General features: G+C 53.2%; 1 protein-coding gene across 1 annotated transcript in view; it reads left to right on the top strand.

Annotated features, from left to right (window-relative positions):
* The first annotated feature begins 21,221 nt into the window (after positions 1-21,221).
* The window catches only part of EPHA8 (EPH receptor A8), a 42,662-nt gene continuing 41,884 nt past the window's right edge, over positions 21,222-21,999 (top strand). The window contains exon 1 of the mRNA XM_034068172.1: positions 21,222-21,306. Coding sequence (XP_033924063.1) covers positions 21,222-21,306 — 85 coding nt within the window. The remainder of the gene's footprint in view (positions 21,307-21,999) is intronic.

Here is a 21,999-nt window from a genome sequence, read left to right on the forward strand (position 1 = left end):
CTGTGTGTTTGAGATGGGAACAGAGGCCCCTGTACTGCTTCCTGCTCTCCTGTGTCTGGTGTCCTGGGAGCCGGGCACTACAGGGGCACTAATAAAGAGTTTGGCAGCTGCTGTTATTGATGCCTGGTGGGTTTTGGTGCTCAGGGTGAGTGATGGAGATGTCTGCCCCAGTTGGGGCAGGAGGGCAGGATGCTGCTGCCCTGGCACTGCTGCTGTGGGAAAAGCAAAGGAATCGGAGCTGCCGCACCTCAGCCTTTGGCATCACTTTAGGGAGAGAATCACAGACTGGTTTGGGTTGGAAAGGACCTGAAGATCATCCAGGTCCAACCCGCAGAGCTGCAAGAGATTTGTTTCTGGCATGGCTTTCTGGCCATCCTGCTGCCCTCCTGCCACTGCTTGCAGACCCGCTTGCCAAAAGCAACAGTGGTGCAACTGGTGCCCAGTGATCCCTGGGCACTGCTTTGCCTTCCAAGTCAGAGGATGATGATGATCCTCAGCAAACTGCAGTTGCTGCTTCAAGCCCTCTTCCTGCCCAGTGGATTTTGGTTTCCATGGCAGAAACACATTCTCATAACCCTGGTGCTGCTTTCCCTGCTTGCTGATCCTGCCTTGGATACTGGGGTGGTTGGACCCTATGCAGCACAGTCTGCATGACCCCCAGAGCCCCATTTTGGTGTTGGACCCAACCAATGCTGGGAAATGCAGCTGAATGCCACGAGCTATCCAAGACAGCAGAGGAAAAGCTTCTCACTCCGCATCCCGATGGTGTATTTGTGAGATTGGATCTGAGCCTCTTTGTGCCCCTTTGTCAGAAATCCAGGGCAAATCCACAGTAAGCAGCTAACGATTCGGAAGAGTCATTCAGGCCTGGACTGCAGCGACCTTCCTAACAAAAACCTGCAGCAAAAGCCTCTGCTCAGCAAGTGCTGTGTGTGCTCGTGATGGCAGGAGCTCGTCTCTCCATCTGTATCAGTGCAATTTGCATTAACCCAGGACAATGTCACAGGTTACATGCGCTGGGGAGAGTTCTGCCTTCTCCTGCAGCTCATGAAGGGGGAGATTGGCAGCAATTCCTGCCTCTGCCCTGCTCCCAGTCCCTCTCAGAGCCGTGTGAAGTCTGCAGCCGATAGCTCTTTGCTCCACGATGTTATATGGAAGGATGCAGGAGTGTAAGTCAGTGCCACTCAAAATCCCATCACGGGAGCTCGGTAATGAGAGAAACAGCTCAATTGGAAAGCAGCAGACAACTCAAGGTGTTGGGCTGACAGGGAAACCTCTGCTTAGAGATTCAGGGCAGGCAGAGGAAACTGGATGCCCTGGGCTAGCAGTGGCTGCTGCCTCCTGGGCAATGCGGTGCTCAGGCTCTTGGGAGAGGGGAGGATGTCAACCCAGCTTTGTCTGTATTGAGATGCATTCAGTAATGGGAGGTGCTGCAGCTGAGCTCAGGGCCACTGGTCAGCACCCCACTGTGGCCAGCATTGGTTTCCAGTGTCTCAGTGTGCTTCCCTTAGTCCCAACATGCTCATGAGGACCATGATGCCTGCGCTCATCTCAGACAGGCACCTTTGAGATGGAAGGCACATGAGGTTCAGGTTAGGAGGATCCACTCCTGGGTCCTCTTTCAGACCAGTGCCAAATAGTCAGAGATGATCTGCCCTGGAATCCTGCTGGCTCTGATGCAGCTTCCTAGGGATGCTCCTGGGGTCTCCATAGCCCTTCCTTGGGGCTCAGCTACCTCTGGGGCAGCAGAATGCTGAGTCCAGTCTATCTGGAAGGTGTTGGAAGGAAGCACAGCATGGAAAAAGACAGGGTTTTGGAGGACCAGACCTGCTTGTGTGGGACTGATCCTGGCCCTGCATCCCGCTCAGAGAGCTGTGAACATCACATCAGCTCTGGAAACTGCCGGTCCCTGGCTTGGGATTGGAGAGGACCCTCTTCCCTGTCACCAGGCTGGTTCTGCTAACGAGACAGTGCCTCATTTACATGGGTTTGTGATGCTGCAGCCAGAGGTTGGCTCTGAGGGCACCAATGCAGGGACAGCACTGACCTGTCTTTGCCATCTTCCCTCCAAGTGCCAGCCCGTCCCCCTTAATGGGGAGCTTTGAAAGGACTCATTCATTTAACCTAATGCAATAAGAGCCTGGTTTGAGTGCGGGCTTTGTGCAGGAACAAACTGTCTCTGCTCCCTGGAAAGGCAGTATTATGCTGTCTCTCGCACTCCAATATGCTAATACACCAACTCCCTGCAATTTCATTTTCAACAGGGACTAATTTAAAAGAAATGACCAGCCTGCCAGTGGACTTCAAAGATATCTTTTGATGAGTTTTAGCAGCTTCAGCAAAACTCTAATTTGAATTTCAGTGGCTGCCGTGTGATTTTCTCGGTGACAGTTAAGAGAGATGATAGCGCCAGCTCCATCTGTCATTGGAGCCTCTTCTCTTCCCTCTTTTCACTGATTTGTTACAGAGAGGAGGGGGGAAAGAGAGGGGAAAAGTTGAAAGAGAGGGTGGTGAAATTCTGGTGTCCTTGTGCACAGCCACACAATGGGGAAATGGGGAGATGGGGGGTGATGGGGGGCTCCGGGCAGCACCCTCTGGGGTTTTGGCACAGCGATGTAATGGCTCAAGCAATCTGGGTTAATCTGATAATGGGAGAGGGAAGGCTGTCACAGGGAAATGAGCACACATCTCCTGTCCGAGCTGGTCACCCAAGCCAACAGCACAGGGAAGATGAGCTCTTGTAGCAGGTAAAAATGGCAGGTAGGTTGTGGGTTCCTCTGTCTGCCTTCAGCCCTGCACCCTGTGTGCTCCCATCCACTCGGTGCTTCAAGGCATTCCATTGGGGTCGTAGCAATAGATGGTGAGCTCCAGATAATGGAGCCTGCAAGCTGTGGCATGGCCAGGGCTGGGGCAATGTGTTACCTTGGTGCCAGTGAAAGATGGGACCAGTAGCACCAGGTCTGTCTCCATCTCACACACTGGTTCTGCTCCCCATCACTGCATGCACCGCTCTCCACAAAGGCGGCAGAGCCTCCCGGCTGGATGCGGCACAGCTCCTGCTCCCTCTCTCATGTCTGGAGCTGCCCCTGTTATGGTTGTCACCCAGGATTTCATGCTCCCTCTTACATCTTTAGTTTCCCTTGTCAGAGACAGCTTCATCGCTGGCTCCGTTGCGCCTTGCGGAGTCCTCTCACGCTGAGCTGGCAGCTATGGGGGCAGAGGCGCTGCAGCCTTTTGTTCCCAGAGACCTGGATTTGCATCCTCTGTCTGATGCCTGTGGACAGAGCCATGGCCGGACACATTTAAGCACCGGTCCCAGCACCCGAGCTTGCCCTCCTCTCACAGGAAAGCCTTGGTCCGGATGTTGGGAGCCACTCAGGGCTGCTCCGGCTGGCCGGGGCATCCGGGTGGCGTGGGAGCAGCTGTCAATCCCACTGTAAGCCCCAGCAAGCTGATCAGGACCTGTTCAGCTCATGTAAAATCTGGGATTAGACTGGTTCAAGTGCCCCCGTTCCTGTTTATAGCTGTTCCCGGAGACCTAGGCCAGGAGTCACGGTGGCAAAGCTGTGTTTCACACATGCTGTCTGGTACCCTGTCCCTGGGAATGGGATGCTCCTAGTTCAGGTTTCTTAGTGGTGAGAATCCTGCTAGTGCTCCATTCCACATTGATGCCAGGCTGGGTCACTGCCCAGGCAGGGCAGAATAACCTGGAGAAGGAAAGTGTGTGCTCCATGAACATGATCCCAACCCATCAACATACTGCCCATGCACCCTGGAGCTGTGCACTCCTGAATCTCTGGGAGACAAGGGATGCAGGGGTCAGTGTGAGAAGGTGCTCATGTGGGGCAAGGCACACTGCCAGAGCAGCTAGCAGGACCCTGAGAGCTGGAGGTGGCATCTCTCTGCATGCAGACAGTGCTGGAGATGTGATGAAGACCATCCTTGGCTGGGATCAGCTGCATGGATGCCCTGCCAGCTTGGCAGTCTTTGTACTATGTGAGTAGAAGACACAAGAACCAAGACAGGAGCATTGAGGAAACCCTGCAAAAAGACACAGAGAGCAGGCAGGTGAGTGCATCCTGGAAGGCATCTGTGAGGCAGGGCAGGGTTGTATCCAGGAGCTACTGGGGCCAGGACTGCCAGTACCAACAGCAGCAGTGGTACCCTAGGGGTATGAGCAGCCTGGCGACCCCCTGCACGCATCCCTGCTGCATCCATTGTCTCCTGCAGCATCTTTGCCGGGGTCAGTGGCCATCTAAGCCAGTCTGACCGTGCTGCTGAGGCTCCACAGTGCAGACCATGGATCCTGGAGTCATCCTACTGCCCTGAGCCCCACCGTGAAATCGCTCCGACGTTAGGCGCTGCCTAATAAAGCTGTCACAGACACCCCCCTTATCCCTCAGCTCAGCCCCCTGCCCTCTGTTTAACCAGATAATCTGCTTTTTAAATATACCTTTTCCTCTGGCTCAGTGGAAGCTCAGGCCTGTCCCAGTTCCTTGTCACCGAGGCGCTGAGGAATTATCAGCACGCAGGCCTTTTTGTGTCTTCCTTTGTCATTGTGCGATGCTGAAAAGTCTATTTTGTGGCTAATTATGCTGGCATCTGCGTGCCTCCCTCGGCGTGCATTCGAGTTTGTCCCTGCTGCAGTGGAACAGCCTGTGTGGGAAGGCATCTCTTTCCATTAGGCATGCAGAGATCAGACCTGAAATTTGCTCAGGCACTCTGCACAATGCTGATGTTCGGGGTTCCTCATCCATCCTTTTGTCCTCGACCCTGGGAAGTTCCAATTCCCCTGCCGTAGCCTGAGGGATGAGTGGGTTTTCCCTCCAGTGTCAGGGTTTGCCACCAGAGAGTGGCTATGGGATATGCCAGGGTTGGAGGAGGTTGCTGGGATCAGCCTGCAAATGTCGACCGTGGTTCCATGCTCATCCTCTCTTCCTTTCCTCCATCCTGGGCATGTTTCCCTCTGCTCCTTTTACCCATGGCCCTCAGCTGGGCAGCCAAGTGAGACAACCACTGCTGCAGATGTCACTGCCCTTTACACTCACTCCAAGAGTCATGGTGTGAATCTGTTCACCTTCTCCACCTTATCTGCTGTGCTCAAACCAGGTACTTGCTCATGATGCTGTAGGTTTAGACATGGGGGGGGGACCACAAACCACAGGCAACCTGCAGAGGGGCTTGGGACAAGGGCCTGTAGGGACAGGTCAAGGGGAATGGCTTTAACCTGCCTGAGGGGAGACTGAGATGAGCTCTTAGGCACAAGTTCTCCCTGATGGCAGAACAGCATCCCCCTGCACTGTCCTCAAGGCTGGCACTTTCTGCAGTGTTCCTTTCGTTACCTGACCTGGCTCTACAGGAAAGGGACAGGGTGGAAAGGGTTAACCCTGTGCTTCCATTGCTCAGTTTTGCTATGGCAGGGCATTGGCAGGGGAAACCACCATGAGCCCCACCAGGCTCTGCTGCTGGTGCTGGTCAGGCTTGGTGTGACACATGGTCATAATGCAGGGTCCAAGCTCAATAATCATTTGGCCATGAACTGGAAGACACCAAAGACCAGCTGCAGCTGCAGATGCTTTGGTTTGTCACAGGGGAAACGTAGTGTGAAGCATTGCACCGTGCTCGGAGGGTTGTGTGAGAAGGGTGACATATCAGCCTGGAGAAGAGGCTCATTTATATTCCAGGTCTGAGCCACCATCTCATGAGAGGATGATGTATCTAATCCCACTAACCTTGCAGAGACAGAGGACCTGTAACACCCACAGACATCACAGAGCTGGAGGCAGCTCTGGATATAATTACCCAAGTTCACACCGACCTGTCTGGGGGTTAAATTACTGCTTTGGAGAAGGACTGGAGCAACACTTCAGATTTGTGTCAGATAAGAAGTGTGACATTGTTTTGCAGAATGAAAAAGAACCTTATCAGGGATGTGCCAGCCCCAGTGTCTGTTCAGCTCTGCAAGCAGCTGACTCTGCAAGTGGTGAGGTTGGCTGTGGCTGTATCCTGGGTGGGAGAGATGCTGCCCTGCAGCAGAGATGGGTCCCAGCACTGCCCTGTTGAGTGTAATGGAGAGGCTGATTCAGGCAGTGTGAGCCTGGCCTGATGGAAGTGCTGTTGGCACGGTGCTGGCAGCTCTCTGATGGATGAGATGAGACCACACCATGGTGGAAATGCCACTGAGGTGCTGCCTTGAGCCTTGGTACTGAGGAGCAAATTGATGGGGAACTAATGGGAGACACGTGTTGGCATGAGAGGATGGAAAGAAGCAAATTAAAGAGGGCAATGGGGCAGCTTAAGAAGAGCATCACCTGAAGCTGGGAACAAGACCCTCACAATGCTTTTCAATGCCCCTGCATCAGCACAGGGTCTGGGGACTGCAGCAATGAGCTCTCACCGGGGGATGGGATCGCCACTAAAAAGGAGGAAATGAGTTTTTCCACATGCATTAAGACAGGACACGCCAGCGTGAAGGGAGATGTTCCACGTGCGCAGAAATGAACAGGGAACAGCTGCATCCTCGTGTCTCATCACAGAGGATACAGCAGAAAGTGAAATCATGAAAATGATAATGGGTGGAGAACGATTTCCACATGAGAAGAGAGAAGAAAGGAGCTATTTAGTTTGAGAGGGGATGAATGAGAGAGAACACGGTGAGATGGAAGATAATAATGAATGGGATAGGGAAGATGCATCCACCAGTCACCCTCAACAGAGCAAGAGGTGCCTGGGGATCTGAAGGAGCCCTCCTTGCAAACGGAGGCAGGAAACTGCTTTCTGGCCGAGTTCAAGTGATCGGTCCATGGGATTCAGGAGTGCTCAGAAGGGAGATACCCACCCAGAATGGACAGGGAAGGGAAGCAGTGTTGATGCCATCTCTTTGTGTGTCTCTTCTGTCACCTTTCCCCAGTGTCAGAAAGCAATGTGGGACTTCAGGGTGGGATGGGGCGGTTGTTCTGTCCTTCCCCTGCAGGCTGAAGCCAGTGACCAGGTCTCTGAGGCTCTACCCATGGAGCTGCTCTGCTGGGCACACTGGGCATACTGGAGGCTGGTATCCAGCTGGTGGTGAAGCCATTCCACCTCTCCATATCCCTGAACCCACACAGTGACAGTGGATGGTGATGCTGTGGACAGTGCTGTGGTGCATGTGATGCACGCTGCTCCTGTAGAGCTTCATTCACATCATTTTGGGTTCTATTTCCTGGTGCTGCTGGTGTGACATGTCAAAAGGCACAGGGAGGTGCTCTGCACAGCATTCCTGTGCCAACTGGCAGTGCTCAAGGCCAGGCTGGACAGGGCTTTGGGGTACATAGTCTAGTGTGAGGTGTCCCTGCCCATGGCAGAGGTTGGAAGGCGATGATCTTAAGGTCCTTTCCAACCCAAACCAGTCTGTGATTCTATGATTTAAATGGTGTCCATGGTTGGACCCCAGATTCAGTATCCCAGTTTGGGCCATATGGAACAGGTGGGTACAGAGAAGACCTGAGGGCTGCTCCCTTCTCACTGCATCCACTAAGCCTCTCCTAGCCACCCTTCACTAAACAACACTGCCTTGTTGTCTCACCTCACTGTAAAGCATCTTCCCTGTCCCATGGCCTGGCTGGGGCCCGGGAAGCAGGGCCAAGTGGCTGGGATGGTCCCAGGGGTAGGTCCTCCATCAGTTCTGAGGAGCAATGCTCATAGAGAGCTCAGGGCAAGCTGTGGGGCAGCCTCATTGCCTGCTGCCCCCAAAGCTGTGTCTCGCCTGGATAAGGTGGATGGATCAGAGTTCAGCTTTTCTGCCATGTCTGGGAACACTGCTTTTAAATCAACATTGTGGGACTAAGCTGGAAAAATGCAGGTTTTTATTTTCTTCCTTCTTCCTTCTTTCTTCCTCCCAGCATTATCCACAAATTAAAAAATCAGAAAGAAGCTGGTTTAGGGATGGAGTGAGCGACTTTTAGGCTTTGGAGCTCCTCTCTGGTGACTCCCAGGTGCTCTTCTGTATCCACCAGCAGTCTGGGGCTTGGCCAGCACCCGGCTTGAAGGACTCTTGCTGACCCTTCATATGTGTGGACTGGGAGAGCAGCACTCCACAGTCCAGCGCATCCCTGTACTTTACATCCAGGAGTGCTTCCGCATCCCGACACTGACGGGGTAATTGCAATATTGTCATGACACGTAGAAGATCAAAGACTGGGTGCAGGGGAGGTGGCAGTGGTGGTAAGAATGACATGCCGTTTGCATTTAGAAAGCACTTAAGAAGCAATTATCCAGTGCTGGGAGCCCTGGCCAGAGAGTGTGGCTCATGTATTTTAATGTGCATTTCAAAGAGATGAAGATTGGTGCCCAGCGGGAGGCCGGCAGTCGGGAGCAGCCCTGTGCAGCGTGCTCGGGGCCAGGCTGCACTGCAGTGGCCTCATGCGAAGCTGGGGGCTGCCTGCACAGGACCTCATCCCTCATCCCCTGCCCCATGGAGCTCTGCTGCATCCGGTCATCATTCCTGCTGCCCACAGCGTCATCCTGTGGCAGGAGGATGAGGAGGAGAAGGGAGTCTTGGTGTTGACCGCAGGCATCACTGCTCTGGGGACCCCTTGTTCCTGGAGAGAGGCTTGACAAGGGCCTGTAGGGACAGGACAAGGGAATGGCTTTACCCTGCCCGAGGGGAGACTGAGATGAGCTCTTAGGCAGAAGCTCTTCCCTGTGAGGGTGCTGAGGCGCTGGCACAGGATGCTCAGAAGGGCAGGATCTGGCACTTTGCCCTGTTGAACCTCATCCTGTTAGCCACAGCCCATGGATCCAGCCTGTCCAGGTCCCTCTGCAGAGCATCCTGCCCTCCAGCAGATCAATGCTCCCACCGAGCTTGGTGTCATCTGCAAACTCACTGAACATGCACTTGATCCCCTCCTCCAGATCATCAGTATGTTAAACAGAACCAGCCCCAATCCCGAGCCCTGGGAACACCACTGCCAATGAGATTCTTGCTCCTTTCATCACCAGTCTTTGGCCCAGCCATCCAGAATGTCACCCATCAAACAAGACACCCATCCGAGCCATGAGTTTCTCCAGGAGCATGCTGTGGGCAACAGTGTCAAAGGCTTTACTAAAGCCTAGGTAGACAACATCCACAGCCATTCCCTCATCCACTAAACATGTCATCTTGTCCTGGAAGATCAGGTCAGTCAAGCAGGTCCTACTTTTCATAAACCCATGCTGATTGGATTTGATCTCCTGGTTATCCTGTACATGCTACATGATGGCATTCAACATGACCTGCTCCATAACATTCCCTTGGTACTCAGGTCAAGCTGACAAGCCTGTTGTGTTTTAAGTGCAGCTTCCCAGGTCCTCCTTCCAGCCCTTCTCGTAATGGGCATCACATTTACTAATCCCCAGTCAAATGGGACCTCCCCAGTTAGTGAGGACTAAATGATGGAAAGCAGCTTAGAAATCCCTCTGCCAGCTCCCTCAGGACCCATGGCTGGATCCTATTCAGGCCCATAGATCTGTGTGTGTCTAAGTGGTGTAGCGGGTCACTAACCATTTCCCCTTGGATTATGGGGGCTTCATTCTGCTCCACATCCCTGTCTTTCAAGGGGAAGGAGGCTTAGACAGACTAAATGGGTTAACTGGTAATGAATAAATTATTGCTTATAATTATCTTCATTGCTGCTGAAGCAGCAGAAAACGCAAGGGATAACTTCCAAACCTGAGCGGGAGACCTGTCGTCTTTGAGGGGGCATCCCATGAGTTATCTCCCATCTCCTGGGCTACCCCAGAGTGGGCAGCCAGGAATACCCCAGGGCAAAGCCATGGGTACGTGATGCTGAGCTAGACCTTCAGCACGTGTGTGAAGCACAGTGAGAGGGCAAGCGGGTGCAGCTGCCATCGCACCACAGATGGGGTTGGGAGCATCCCCTGTGCAAGGCACCTTCATCCCCTCTGTAGGACCAGCATGTGTACATCAGTGAGTGCAGGCATGTCCAGACAGAGCTGTTGGCATCACCCCCAGCCCATGCTTCGGCTTGATGTGCTGCTGACAGCCCTGGGCAGGCATTCCCCAGGCAAGGGCAGGCTCACACCCTGGAGCTCTGCCCCTGCATCCACACCAGTGCTGTCCATCAAGCCATCCCAAGGGGGTTTGCTGCCCCAGCCCGCCACCGGAGCCTGCTGTCTTTGACAAGTCTCTCTGGTGGAGGCCTGACAGCTTGTTTCAGGGGAAGGGGGCATCTCCCTGCGGTGCTTGAGACACTTGTCTGCATCCCTCTTGGGCCTCCTTGACTTCATGGGGGTGCTGTGATCTGAGCTCAGCCCCCGTGGCAGGGGGGTTGGAACCGGATGATCTTCAGGTCCTGTCCAGCCCAAACCATTCTATGATCCCAAGCAAACCCTCAGCAAGGCCAGCCTGCCTGCTGCGCTGCTTTCTCTTCCCAGCATCACCTCCTCTGCTCACCAGGGACCTCAAGGGTCTGGAAACACCTTGCTGTGAGCCATGGGGCTTCTGTTCTGCTTTTCTGGGGGCTCAGAAAACCTTGGGGGTCTCCAAAGAACCCCAGCAGCCCCCATCTTTGCTCCGCACTGCCTATGGCAGCAGAAAATGCCTTTGTGGGAAGGTCAACGGAATTTGTGCCAATGTGGGACAGGCTGAAGATAATCCCAGAGCTACAGAGATATTCATAGTGATTCCAAATAATAACTCTGAGTTCAGTCTAAAGCTGTTTGCTTATTATTGCTGTTCCTTTGCGCAGTAACACCCACTGCAGGACCCTCATGCTGCCCCAGGATGACAATGGCAGGGGGGATGCTGGCATCAGCTCTGCTGGAGGGAAGGAGATGCAATAAGTGGATCCATCAGGCATATGCAGATCATTCCTGGCCCAGTCCTTGACTTCACCCATTGATTACTGAGCCTTTTCCTTGATGATGCTTACATCTTATCCGCATTCACTAAATGATTTAGACAGGAGAATTGCTCTTGCTTAGGTTTAGGACCTATGTCCTCCAGCATGGCCATTCAGGAGGTTGTCCCCTGTGTGGGAGACCTTGGTACAATTCCCCTGTGCAGGGCTGGAGCCCAGGCTTTAGGGCATCTTCCACCCCTGAATGTGGGTTGTTCTCAGCTCCTATCTTCCGCTGTGGTTAAAGTACTTGCAAAGTCATTGGGAGCATACAGGATGATTTTCCAACCCCATGGATCAGACCTTGCCCGAAGGGCAGGACAAGGTCATTTCATTTAATGTACATGGGAGAGAACCTGAGAGAAGACAGCCTGGCCAGGACATCTGCCTGCCTGGGCTTGAAGACAAGGCAAGATTTGGGGTGTAAACCTGCAAGAGAGGAGAGAACAGGAGCCAGGTCTCCATCTGCTGTGCAAAGGCAGTGCTGTCCTTTCTGTTCTGTTCCCTCCTCTTTGGTGTGCTTACCTTACCCCTTTACTTCATATCTTCTGGAGCAGCAACGTTTCCTTCTGGGTAAAGGAGAAGAATGATCTGGAAATCCTCAGCCTATGGGTGCTCTGCTGTGAGAGACTGAGCTTCCCAAATAAGCAGGAAGATGTAAGTTTTACTTGGCCGGCTGCAGCTGATTACCCTTTGCTTTGCAGTGTCTCAACCACGTAGGCAATGTCTTTAGTGGGATTTTGGCACCACCAAACCATCCCTGTTGTCCTCCCATTCCAAGGCACCTGATACAATGCTGAGACAGACAAGGAAAAGCTGATTCTCGCGTGCACCTTGGGAGAAACACCTTGCCAAAGGTTGGGGTACATCTGGAGAGGCAAAAGGTGCAGTCTAATCCGCTTGGGAAGAGAGAGCTGTGGTCCTTCTGCCCCATACTAAGTTGAGTGCTGCTGTATAATGGAAGGATGCTGGAGCTCCTCTGGAGCTGGACTTCCTCGGTGTGGTGAGGGATGTTCAGGCAGCTTTCCTCACATCCCCTGTGAGCAATAGGTTGCAGTGAAAAGGAAGATGTGAGGGCAGCATCCTTATTTTTGACACTTGCTGCTTCTGTAACATTGGATTTCTCTGGTAGCTTTCAGTTGACTGAGGCTGGGGAAGCTAATTATGGGCTTGTGGCACAGAAATAAGAGGTATGCGGGAACACCATGGAAAAAATGGGACCTATAAAAGGGACAGTTAAATCAGAGAGGACTGAAATAAAGAGGAACCTCAGAAGGGCAAGCGACTGATCTGTGGCTGTAGAACAGGAAACAGAGAGAGAGGTAGAGGCAGCGAGAGCGGTCTGGTTGCAGAGCTGACTCCAGGCACTGCAATTAGAATTTGCCAGGCAGCAGAAGTCCCCCTGTCCAGAGTGATGGCTTTGAAGGGTGAGCAGCCCGCAGCCTGCCTAGACACGGTTGAAAACACTTGACACCACCAGAGCGACCCGCGGCAGAGATGAGAGCAGATCTGAGGGCAGGGATGAAGCCAGCGCAGCACCTGGATGCTGCGTGGGCTGTGATAAGAGGTGAAAGCAAAGCGCCCTGACTGGGGAGAGGCAGCAAATGCAGGAGTCTGCAGGCACCGACAGATGCGCAGGAAGGATAAAGAAGAAAGTGACCATGCTATTAGCTCAGGTGAGTTCTTCAAAGACAGTGCTGCAGCAGAAGGCAAATGGACTTTAAATTTGAGGCTGAGGGAACTTGTTGCTCTGAATGCATATATTGAAGAGCAAGCCAGAAAGTATCTACAAAAGAAGTTGCCTCTGATAAAGATGAAGGGACTTCTTTCTGTTACATGTGGCCACTGACCAGATAAGAACCTCTTTCTGCTAGCATCATCACCCAGTCAAGTGTCCCAGGGTACAAGCGGAGTGTAGGATGTTAAAGAAAGCCCTCTTGCATGGCCACATGAGAGGAACAAGGGACATGGAGTCTACTGTAATGCTTCCAGTGATTAGGCTGGGATGAGAGACCCTCATTACATGTCATTGTTAGGACAAGTGCAGATAGCGGCAGAGCTCCCTTCAGAGGCTGCTGAATGCCTAAATACTCTCTTAGGGCACCTCAAGATTCCAGCCACACTCTTATAGAGGGGAAAGACCAGGTTTGTGGAAGAGTATTTCTAAAGATAGCTTGGAAAGAAGATACAGGCCTTGGTGGGCTCAGATGCCCAAGCAGGAGACAGTGCCTTGCCTTATAGTCAGACTAAAGCCTTGGATGGTGTATTGGATGGTGTCCTGCAGGACCGCAGACAACACAACAGAACCCATGCAGGGGCTGCTAGCTATGGGTGATGTGCTTTGTGTCCTCAGGATGGGGGCACTGGAGAGCAGAGCAACCCATGGGGAAGCTGGAGTGATCAAATCAGCCTGGAGTTCTTCTTATTTTGCCTTATGGAGAGATGGTTTCCAATGATAGAATGGGAAAACCCATCTATTTTAAACCTAGAGGCAGCTTGCTGTCAGTCGGAGCAAGAGGAAGGTAACCACTGAGTGGATGTCCTGACAATTCCTGAGCACTTGTCTCAGGCCCATGATACCTGGGGTTTGATGGAGCTCCCTTCTGAAGCTGCTTGACTTCAGTTTAGCCCAAATTCCCCAAACCAAAGGCAAAACAAACTTCACCCATGCTGGAGGCTGAGTAAATCTCACACTGTTTGAATATGTGGCATAGGGAAAAGTCGTGCTACAGTCTGGCAAAGCAACCTCTTGCTCCTGACTTGCTGCTGATCCCGCTGCCTTCAGGTGCATAAGCAGCAGCATAGCACATTTTGGTCAAGCCCTTGAAGACTATCCAGGGGCAAAACTGAGATCTGAACCTGTAGCAGTGAGATGACACAGCAGCACTGTGTCTGGTTTAGGTGTAAAGAGGCAGCCAGAGCCACCTGGTGATGCTGAGTGCTGCCAGCTTCGGCTTCTCTAAACCACAGAGACTGTGCTAAACAGCTCCTTGCTCCTCTTGGAGTGCAGCTTGGACTTGCTTGCAGGGACCTTTGGGAGCAGCAAACAACCTTCTGCTGACCCTGAGCAGATGATGCTCTGGAAGAGAGCTGAGGCTTCTCCTTTGCTTCTGGCTGTGGTCCTTCCTGCAGTGATGCTGCAGCTCCTGATGAAAGGCTGGGTTTTGTCAATGTCTGAGTCCTTCTCTCTGTGTGAAATACATAACATGTCCTCCCTGACCCTTCACCACTTACCCTCAAGACACAGATTATACTCCAGACAATTTCCAAGTGAAGCAGTTCATTAACTCCTGAGACAGCATTAATTAAATACATGCTTTTAAACACAACTTCAGTTTGTTTGTTCATCTTCGGCTGACCCTTGAACTAACGAAGGGCTTTTCATTGACCTCTCACACCCTACAGGGAGTTAAATCTCAGTGAAATAAGGCAGAGAAGTGCTTGCTTGAAGAGCAATTCTACAAGGTTACCCAAGGTAAACACGTTCTTTATTACTTTATATAATAGAGAGGGTTGGGTGGGTAGCTCCAGTTCTTCCTGAATGGTCCTGCATCCAACACCCCACACAAAGGAACACGGCTCCTGGGCAGGGAAGTACACTCCAAACTGCATACACAGAGACCTATGCTAGGTAATAAATAGTCCTACCTGGTGTCATGGCCCTTGGTAGAGGTGGACTTCATAAGCAGGAGAAACAAATACTAAACCTCAGCTTCAGCTGGGGATGTGGGGATGCTCAGTTCTAGAGCCAAATATAGAACCAAAACTAGAAGGGAAGATTTTGGCTTAGGACCTTTGCCATCACCAGCCCCACTCTTGCATGCTGATGGCCTGTTCCCGAATTTCCTAAGGTGAGAAATGATAAAGGCAGAGCCCAGCTTCTGAAAGCATCACCCCGAGGTGCCCATGGAACCGATGTGCTGGCAGCTCGTGCCTGACGGGTGCCCCTCTCTGTCAAGGGGCAGCCCCGGATGAGCTCTAAAGTGGCTGTGGGTGTTCTAGTTTGTTTCACTATTGTTCCCCAATCACTCAGCTCATTTTAAACGGAGCTTGGTTTGGTTATTTTTGCAGCGTCAAAATTAATTTTGGGAAGTGCCTCATTGTGAGCTTTCAAAGGCTTACACCCGTGTCTGCCCAGCTCTATAATTAAGTCTCTTTGAGATTTCCACTTCCAGCAGAAACAATGTGCTTGAAATAAAGCCAACAGTTCAGGCAGGTACTGGTGCATTTTGTCAGCAGGGTAAAGGATGCTGGGGGTATTTCCTGCCTGTCCTGTGGCTATGCTGTTAACAGCAGTGGTTTGGGATAGCAGAAGCTGGGGATGCTGCAGGGTGTTTGCACTTGCTGTAATGTACTTGCAAGGCAGGCTGCAGGACTCTGGAGGTGGCTGATGTGGGTTGTTCTGCTTTACTTCCCATCTCACTGCCAGTGTCCAGAGGCAGGCTTGGCTTCTGGTCCAGGAATCCCAAGAAGAAACAACCATGGAAGTGCCTGCTTTGATCATATGGAGCATTTGCATCCCACAGCACAACTAACAGGGGTTTTGAGTGCCTTGAACAGCTCTCATCTCAGGACTACTGGAGAAGCCTGGTGTGCAGGGAGCCTAAAGGTGAAGCTGGTATCAGGGAGCACAGTGATTGTTGGCTGTGCAGAGGAGGTGGCCCTGGGTGGCTGGGAATGGGGTCTGAGGTGCCACCAGCATCTGGCAGACACAAAGCAGTTCATCTGTCCATGTGGAATAAAGCCCTGGAGACAGGAAAGAAAGCCATATACGAGAAAGGAAAGAACAGGGACAGAGGACTGAAGAAGAAGAAGATGTGGAGTAAATGGGGAGGAAAGAAGCACAAGCTGGGTTCAAGAAATGTGAGGGATGCTCAGTGCTACTGAGTGCTGGAGATTGGGGTTAGGTACCCACCTGGGCTAGCGGCATCCCCTCTTTTATTAGCTCCAACTGATTTCTGTTTGGTTGTACCAGCCTTTCCTAAGAGAGCTCAAAATAACTGTGCCTGTCCCTGTGTCCCTTTCTGCTCCAAATGCATACATGCTGGATGTGACTTGGCTGCCTTCTTCCGCGGCTCCTGACACACAAACTATGGGCAGTCTAGCTCCTGGAGGCACATGGTTGTGACAGCAAAGCCTTTGGCCTCTGTGACTGTGCAGAACAGAGCCACACACAGAGCCAAGGTTAGAAACTGGAAGGCAAAGGAGAGGTGAAGTGTGTTTGTGGCTCTCACACTATTATAGTGCCTGATTCATGGGTTTTGTTTCCTGATGTGTCTTTGAAGTGCTTGAACTTGACTGTGTGGCATCTCTGCTTCTTCAGCCAGCAAAGCATCACTGCTTGGGCTGTCTGAAGAGAAAGCCAGAGGCTGTCACAGCCTCTGTTGGTGTCAGAGCTGCTATTCTGGGCAAGGTTTCAGCACTGCAGACAGGCTTGACACCCTCTTCAGAGCACCCCAAAGCCTCTGCTGTGGCCCCAGCCCTGCTGCTTGGTTCATGCTGTGGTACTGCCTGCTACGGCAGCTTTCCTCCAGTGTTCCACATAGCAATGTCACCATTTGGGAAGCGGAGGGATGGTCCCTGAGATCATTACAGCACTGGATGCAGAGGGCAGCAGGGAAATGCCCCAGACCTCACTTCAGATAGGGCACAGGAAGCATTATTCTCCATGGCTGGAGATGCCTGGGGATCACCAGGACCTGCTGCCATATCCATTTCAAAGGCAGCCCATCACTCACCATCCCCCCATCCCTCCCGATAAGGGCTGCACTATTGCCAGGCTTGCAGGTGATGTTTCCAGCCTAGGCCTGCGGCTATTGTGGTGATTTCACTTAATCTAAACTTCTTCTGACTGCCCATTCCCCCTTCTAATCCAGTCCAGGCTGCCCTGTCAAGGCATGAGCTTGTATCTCCTTATGGCAGCATGGACATGGGGGGGCTTGGAGATGCTGGTACCAAAAGAGTGGTCCTTGGAGACTCTTGCTGTGTATACAGCTCTGGTCTCTAACAGCTTCATTGCAACTGTGCACCCACCTTAGGGAGCAGAGACTTAGTTCCATTTCGGCAGGACAGAAAATAGGCAAGAAGGCAAGCACAACCCCAGTGCTCTTGGATAAAAGAACATTAATGCTGTTAATACCCAGCAATCAGAATTTCTTAGAGAGAGAACAGTGCTGCATCCCTTCCCTCCTGCTCATCCCCTGCTTGTTTAATGAAAATCAGAGACAGCCATTAAAGAGCTGCTTAGCATTTCAATACATTTAATATCCTCGCTGATAAGGGAACGATGGATATTACCAAAAGGCCTTTCTTAAACTCTCCCCTTCTGCAGCCGACGCTCCTGGTTTGTGTTTGTCTCAATTCCAATCCCAAACCATCTCCTTCAACAAGGAAAAATTATGATAAGGTTATTTTCTTAATATAAAGGGTATTAATACACAGCGTTTCTGATCATGACAAGGAGGAGAGGCATGCCAGGCCTCCCAGCCTTGACCTGAATCAATCGGGTGCTGATTGCTTGCCTGGCCAAGAGCCTCACACAGTCCTACCTCGTCACAACTGATGCCAAGGGCTCACCCTCCCCATTGGCACTGATGCAGCATGAGGAATTCTGATGTAGTACCTGTGTTGCTCCAGATGAGCTGTTATATTGACACAGATAACTTGCTGGCATGGTTATATATTAGACACCAGTTCAAGGGGCTGTCCCCTTGCATTGTTACATGGGGTACACTGGAGTTCACTCCAGGATTACTGCCAACAGGTCAGGCTGGGGCACCAAATGCAAGTTTTGCTGGTGGATGCCACAGCCATGTGGAAGTGCAGAGAAAGATGTACCCCCATATGGGTCCAGGACCCCCATCCTAATCCTGCTACACCCAGAGCTTTGCTGGGGAGTCCCGGGCATGGGGGGAAGCCAACAGGTAGCTGGCTTGTTTAATCACAGTTTTAAAAGGCCCTGGATTCAGGGCTGCTGTCTGTTCAAGAGATGGAGGGGGTATTGTGTATGGCCATATGTGTGGGGGAATACCCCCTAGGACCCTTATCCCCCACCTTCAGGGGATAGCCACTGCTTTGCCAGGAGGATTCTGGACCTCTTTGCTATGTTGCTTGTACTTGGGAACACACTCAGCTTATCCTCATCCTCATCCTCATCCATCTTCATCCTCATTCTCCACAGACACCTTGTGAGTGGGACAGGGATGCACACTGGGCTTGGAAGAGAGCATCCACACCCATCATCTCTCTGCACTCCTCCTTCTGGGAAAGGGATGGACAGCAGGGGAAGACGGACGGACAGCAGGGGACAGACAGATGGACAGCAGGGGACAGATGGATGGACAGGCGTCAGGGGCTTACAGTGGCTCGCAGCATGGCTCTGCTCCCTGCCCTGGGTACCCTCTTCTCCTCAGGGATTGGGGGGGGGGTCCTGGGTCTGCTGATGGTCCTGGAGATGGTGACATTCCCTTAGTGACATTCCCTTAGTGACTGCCACCAGCCCTAACCCAGGGATACCCGGCCCTGCAAATACTACAGGAGAGCAGAAGTACCTGGACATTGGTTTGCTGGCCCAGGAAGAGCAGGGACACTGGAGGCGAGCAGAGCTTCCTTCCCTGCTAGTCCAGGCACAGATTTACTCTTTGCAAGGCTGCAATGAGTGATCCTGGGTGCAAAGCTGGGTGAAAAGGACAACAGCCGCTTAGGTCTGAGCTGCTGAGGTCTCCTTGGTAAATACACAATGACCTGGGCCGTGCTGAAAGGGGGTATAGAGAGGCTTGGCTTCCCTCCTTCACTGATCCTCACTGTCTGAGCTGTGCTTTCCTTTCCCTGCAGCATCTATAAATATCCTCTCCATCTCTGTTTGTGGTTCCTGCGATATCCTGTGACTGTGTCCATGGCCTGATCCTGGTACGGAAAGGATACACATTTCCTGACAGGAGCATCCCAGGCTTCTTAGTAAGTGTTCATATCCTGTATCTTGCACACTGATAGTGCCCAGCCTCCAGGCACCTGCACCCATTATCCACATGAGGCACATCCTGACCCCAAAACCAAGTGTCCAGTCAAACCATCTGCCCAGCGTGCGTGCTCTGCACTGCAACATGCAGTTCTCACTGAGTCACCACAGTCCTCCACCAAGGCTCAGCACCCTGCGTGCAGGGACCCCAGTACATGCCATCCTCTCACCCCAAAGCTGACTGTATCTGAGAGGCCTCCCATTCCCTGGGAGGGATTTGGGAGCCCTAGTCTGGTGTCACTGTGTCCGTGCTCCTGCATAGTCCCTTTAACAATGCTCAACCACTGCAGCTTCTCTGGGCTGCAAAGCCAAAAGCTATGGGGAGGTGCAATATCTGGTAGCCCTGGGCATCTCTGCAAGGCTTGGAGGATCCATGGTCCTGGGACTGTTGGAGGTCTGCAAGGTTAACCTGTTGCATTAGAGCATCACTCAGAGCAGGCATCACACACTACTGCAAGGCCAAAGCTGGCTTCTGCTTCCCCAGAGGTTCATTTCCAGAGCTTGGGACTGAGGTTGTTCCAGTGTGGATGGTGTCCATCTGGCATGCTTGGGCATTGGGTGACAAAGGGTTGAGGGATCCAGCTCTGAGCTGTGACAAGTGCTTTGAGCACAAGCAGATTGTGGGGTTGGAGTAGCAATGCAATAGCTGGCAGAACATCCGCTCTCCCACCAGCTGCAGGTGGGAGATCCCATCATGGCATCACCCTTGGCCTGACAGCCCCGCTCACCCTCTGCCAGATGCCTTGGGAACTGCTGGATTCCCCCCCCCCCAAGCCATGGCTGCCTCACTGCCTGAGCCGCTCTGCAAGCCCATCCCATGACACCACTGATGACAGGATCTCTCCAGCGCTGTCTCTGATAGATGGCTTCCCAGGCAGGCAGAGCAGAAAACCTGGAGGGACCTGCTATCCTGAGCTGTTCCCAGGTCCTGGTGATGAGTGGTGCAGACACATCCCTGCAGGCACAGCCCTCACCCCTTCTGAATGGGGAATTGTTGCCACCATGTGCTGTGAGACAGGCAGGGAGCCCCTCTCACTCCAGCATGTAGGAAGCTGCTGACAGCGCTGTGGGATACTCCAGCATGGGGTCCAGCGTCTCCAGGGAGCACATTAGGATCCAGGGTGGGATGGAGGGTGTGAGACACTCCCCTCCTTCCCAAGCCCACTGAGCAAGCATGGGGTGAGCTTCATCCAAGGGATGAAGAGTCAACAGAACAGGATGCTTGTTCTTCCTCACATGCCTTTTCCTGGGGTGATTGCTGAGGGCAGGGGATGGCTGTGATCACACATGATCCTTTGGCCATAAGCACATGGAAGAGTGAATAACCCCACTGCAAGAGTCAGCATCTGTGATTACCACGGGCAGGTATTAGCGGTTGTTCAGCATTTAAATGGGGAAACAGTCATGGCCACTGCAGGGGGTCTGTTGACAGATGCTGAGTGTTTAATGCTGAACAAGGTACTCACCTGACTCAACAACTGTGGCAGCTCTGAGCAAGTGGGACGCAGGGGGTTCCTTGGAAGGGCTGTGGGGAGGATGCTCTGTGCCCCGCAGGCAGCCAAGTACCTGTTGCAGGGCACCCTGCCCCGTGCCTGGCCTTGCCCTCCCTGGGACAGCTTCTGCGTCCTCCTAAGCTCTGCTTTTGAAGGGTCTGGCCCTCTTTCAGGCAGCCAGTGTGGCTGTAAATGGTGTTTTCCCCTGCTCCCACTGCCCCAGCTCAAGGGTGAGCAAGGATCCTGCCCCAGGATGGTGTGGCATGATGGGGTGTGTGTGGTGTCTGCCTACCTCTCCTGGCCCCAGACATACAAGGGGAGCATGTGCAGGGGGTTTTCCTCCCTGTGCACACCGGGACTGAGGGGTAACCCCATCCCCTTCACTCCTGATCCCGACTGAGTGCAAACTCCCTGCCGGGCCATGGCTCAGGCTGCAAGTTTGGCTCTTGCAGATGAGAACAGTGAAGAGCGATGGGGAGCACAAGAAGCAGTGGGGGCTATCACGGGGTGGGAGGACGGACGGACGGACGGACGGGTGGATGGATGGATGGCAGCGGGGAGCAGGAGCCCGATGTCCGGATGCTGGGGCTGGGTACAGCGAGCGCGTGTGTGTCGGGAAGGGGGGCTCGCTGCAGAGCCCACCCAGCCCATTGGCTTGCGAGCCGTGACAGGCAGGCAGCTCCCTCCCCGCCAGCGCTGCCTGTGTGGATGCGAGCAATGTGCGCAAAGTGCCTTTGCATTAGCCGGTGAGTGCCGTAGCGCCGGCCGCTCGCTCGCAGAGGTGCTGGCACAACCGTGGTGGCCCCGTCCCGTGCCTGCTGGCCCTGCCAGACCATGGCATGGGCACAGGGGGACCTGACATCCTCGCTCTCCATCGTCATCGCTTTGGCTGCCTGCCTCTCTGCCACCACCAGCGAAGGTAGGAACCGGGGTGGCCCTGGAGCCACAGGGCAGTGTTGGGGGGACCCGCAGGATCGCTGCGGTTGTTTGGATGTGCCCACATGGGCTTCACTTCTCTGTATTCCCAGGGGGGGCACAGCTCCTGGTTCCTGCCTGCTTGAGTTTGCTGATCCTGGAGCTTTTGCACCAGAGGCTAAACTTCGGAGCTGGGCAGGAGCACTTGATTTCTGCAGCAGCTCTGGCCTCCCTTCAAGGGCTCTGCTGCAGCGTGCAAGGGTGGCTGCAGAGGGGACAGGGACACAGGCATCACCTCAGCCATGGCAATCCCCATCACCAGAGCTGGCAGCAGCACGGGGCTGTGCTTGCTGGATGGAGCAAACGGGTGGGCATGGGAGGATGTGGGGAGCTGGGAGGGCAATTCGGTGGGAAACTTGTCACAAGGGAAAGGGCTGGAAACTTCCGAAGTGGAAAGCAGGGATGTAGCCAGGGACCCTGTCCTGACAGCTCGGTGTCAGCCGTGTTAGGCCTGCTCCCTCTGCCTGGCCACGCTGCCCTGCTGCAGCTGCACTCACCTCCTCGGCAATGCCACCCTGCTCCCGTGTCCCCCCATGGCATCGGGAATGCTGCTGACACCCACCCGCTCGCCTGCCTCCTCCTACACTGGCAGTGGCAGCACGGCTGCTTCCCAGGTCTGCTGATCATCATCACCCAG

The sequence above is a fragment of the Melopsittacus undulatus genome, chromosome 12, assembly GCF_012275295.1.
Source record: "Melopsittacus undulatus isolate bMelUnd1 chromosome 12, bMelUnd1.mat.Z, whole genome shotgun sequence".
NCBI classification, from domain to species: domain Eukaryota; kingdom Metazoa; phylum Chordata; class Aves; order Psittaciformes; family Psittaculidae; genus Melopsittacus; species Melopsittacus undulatus.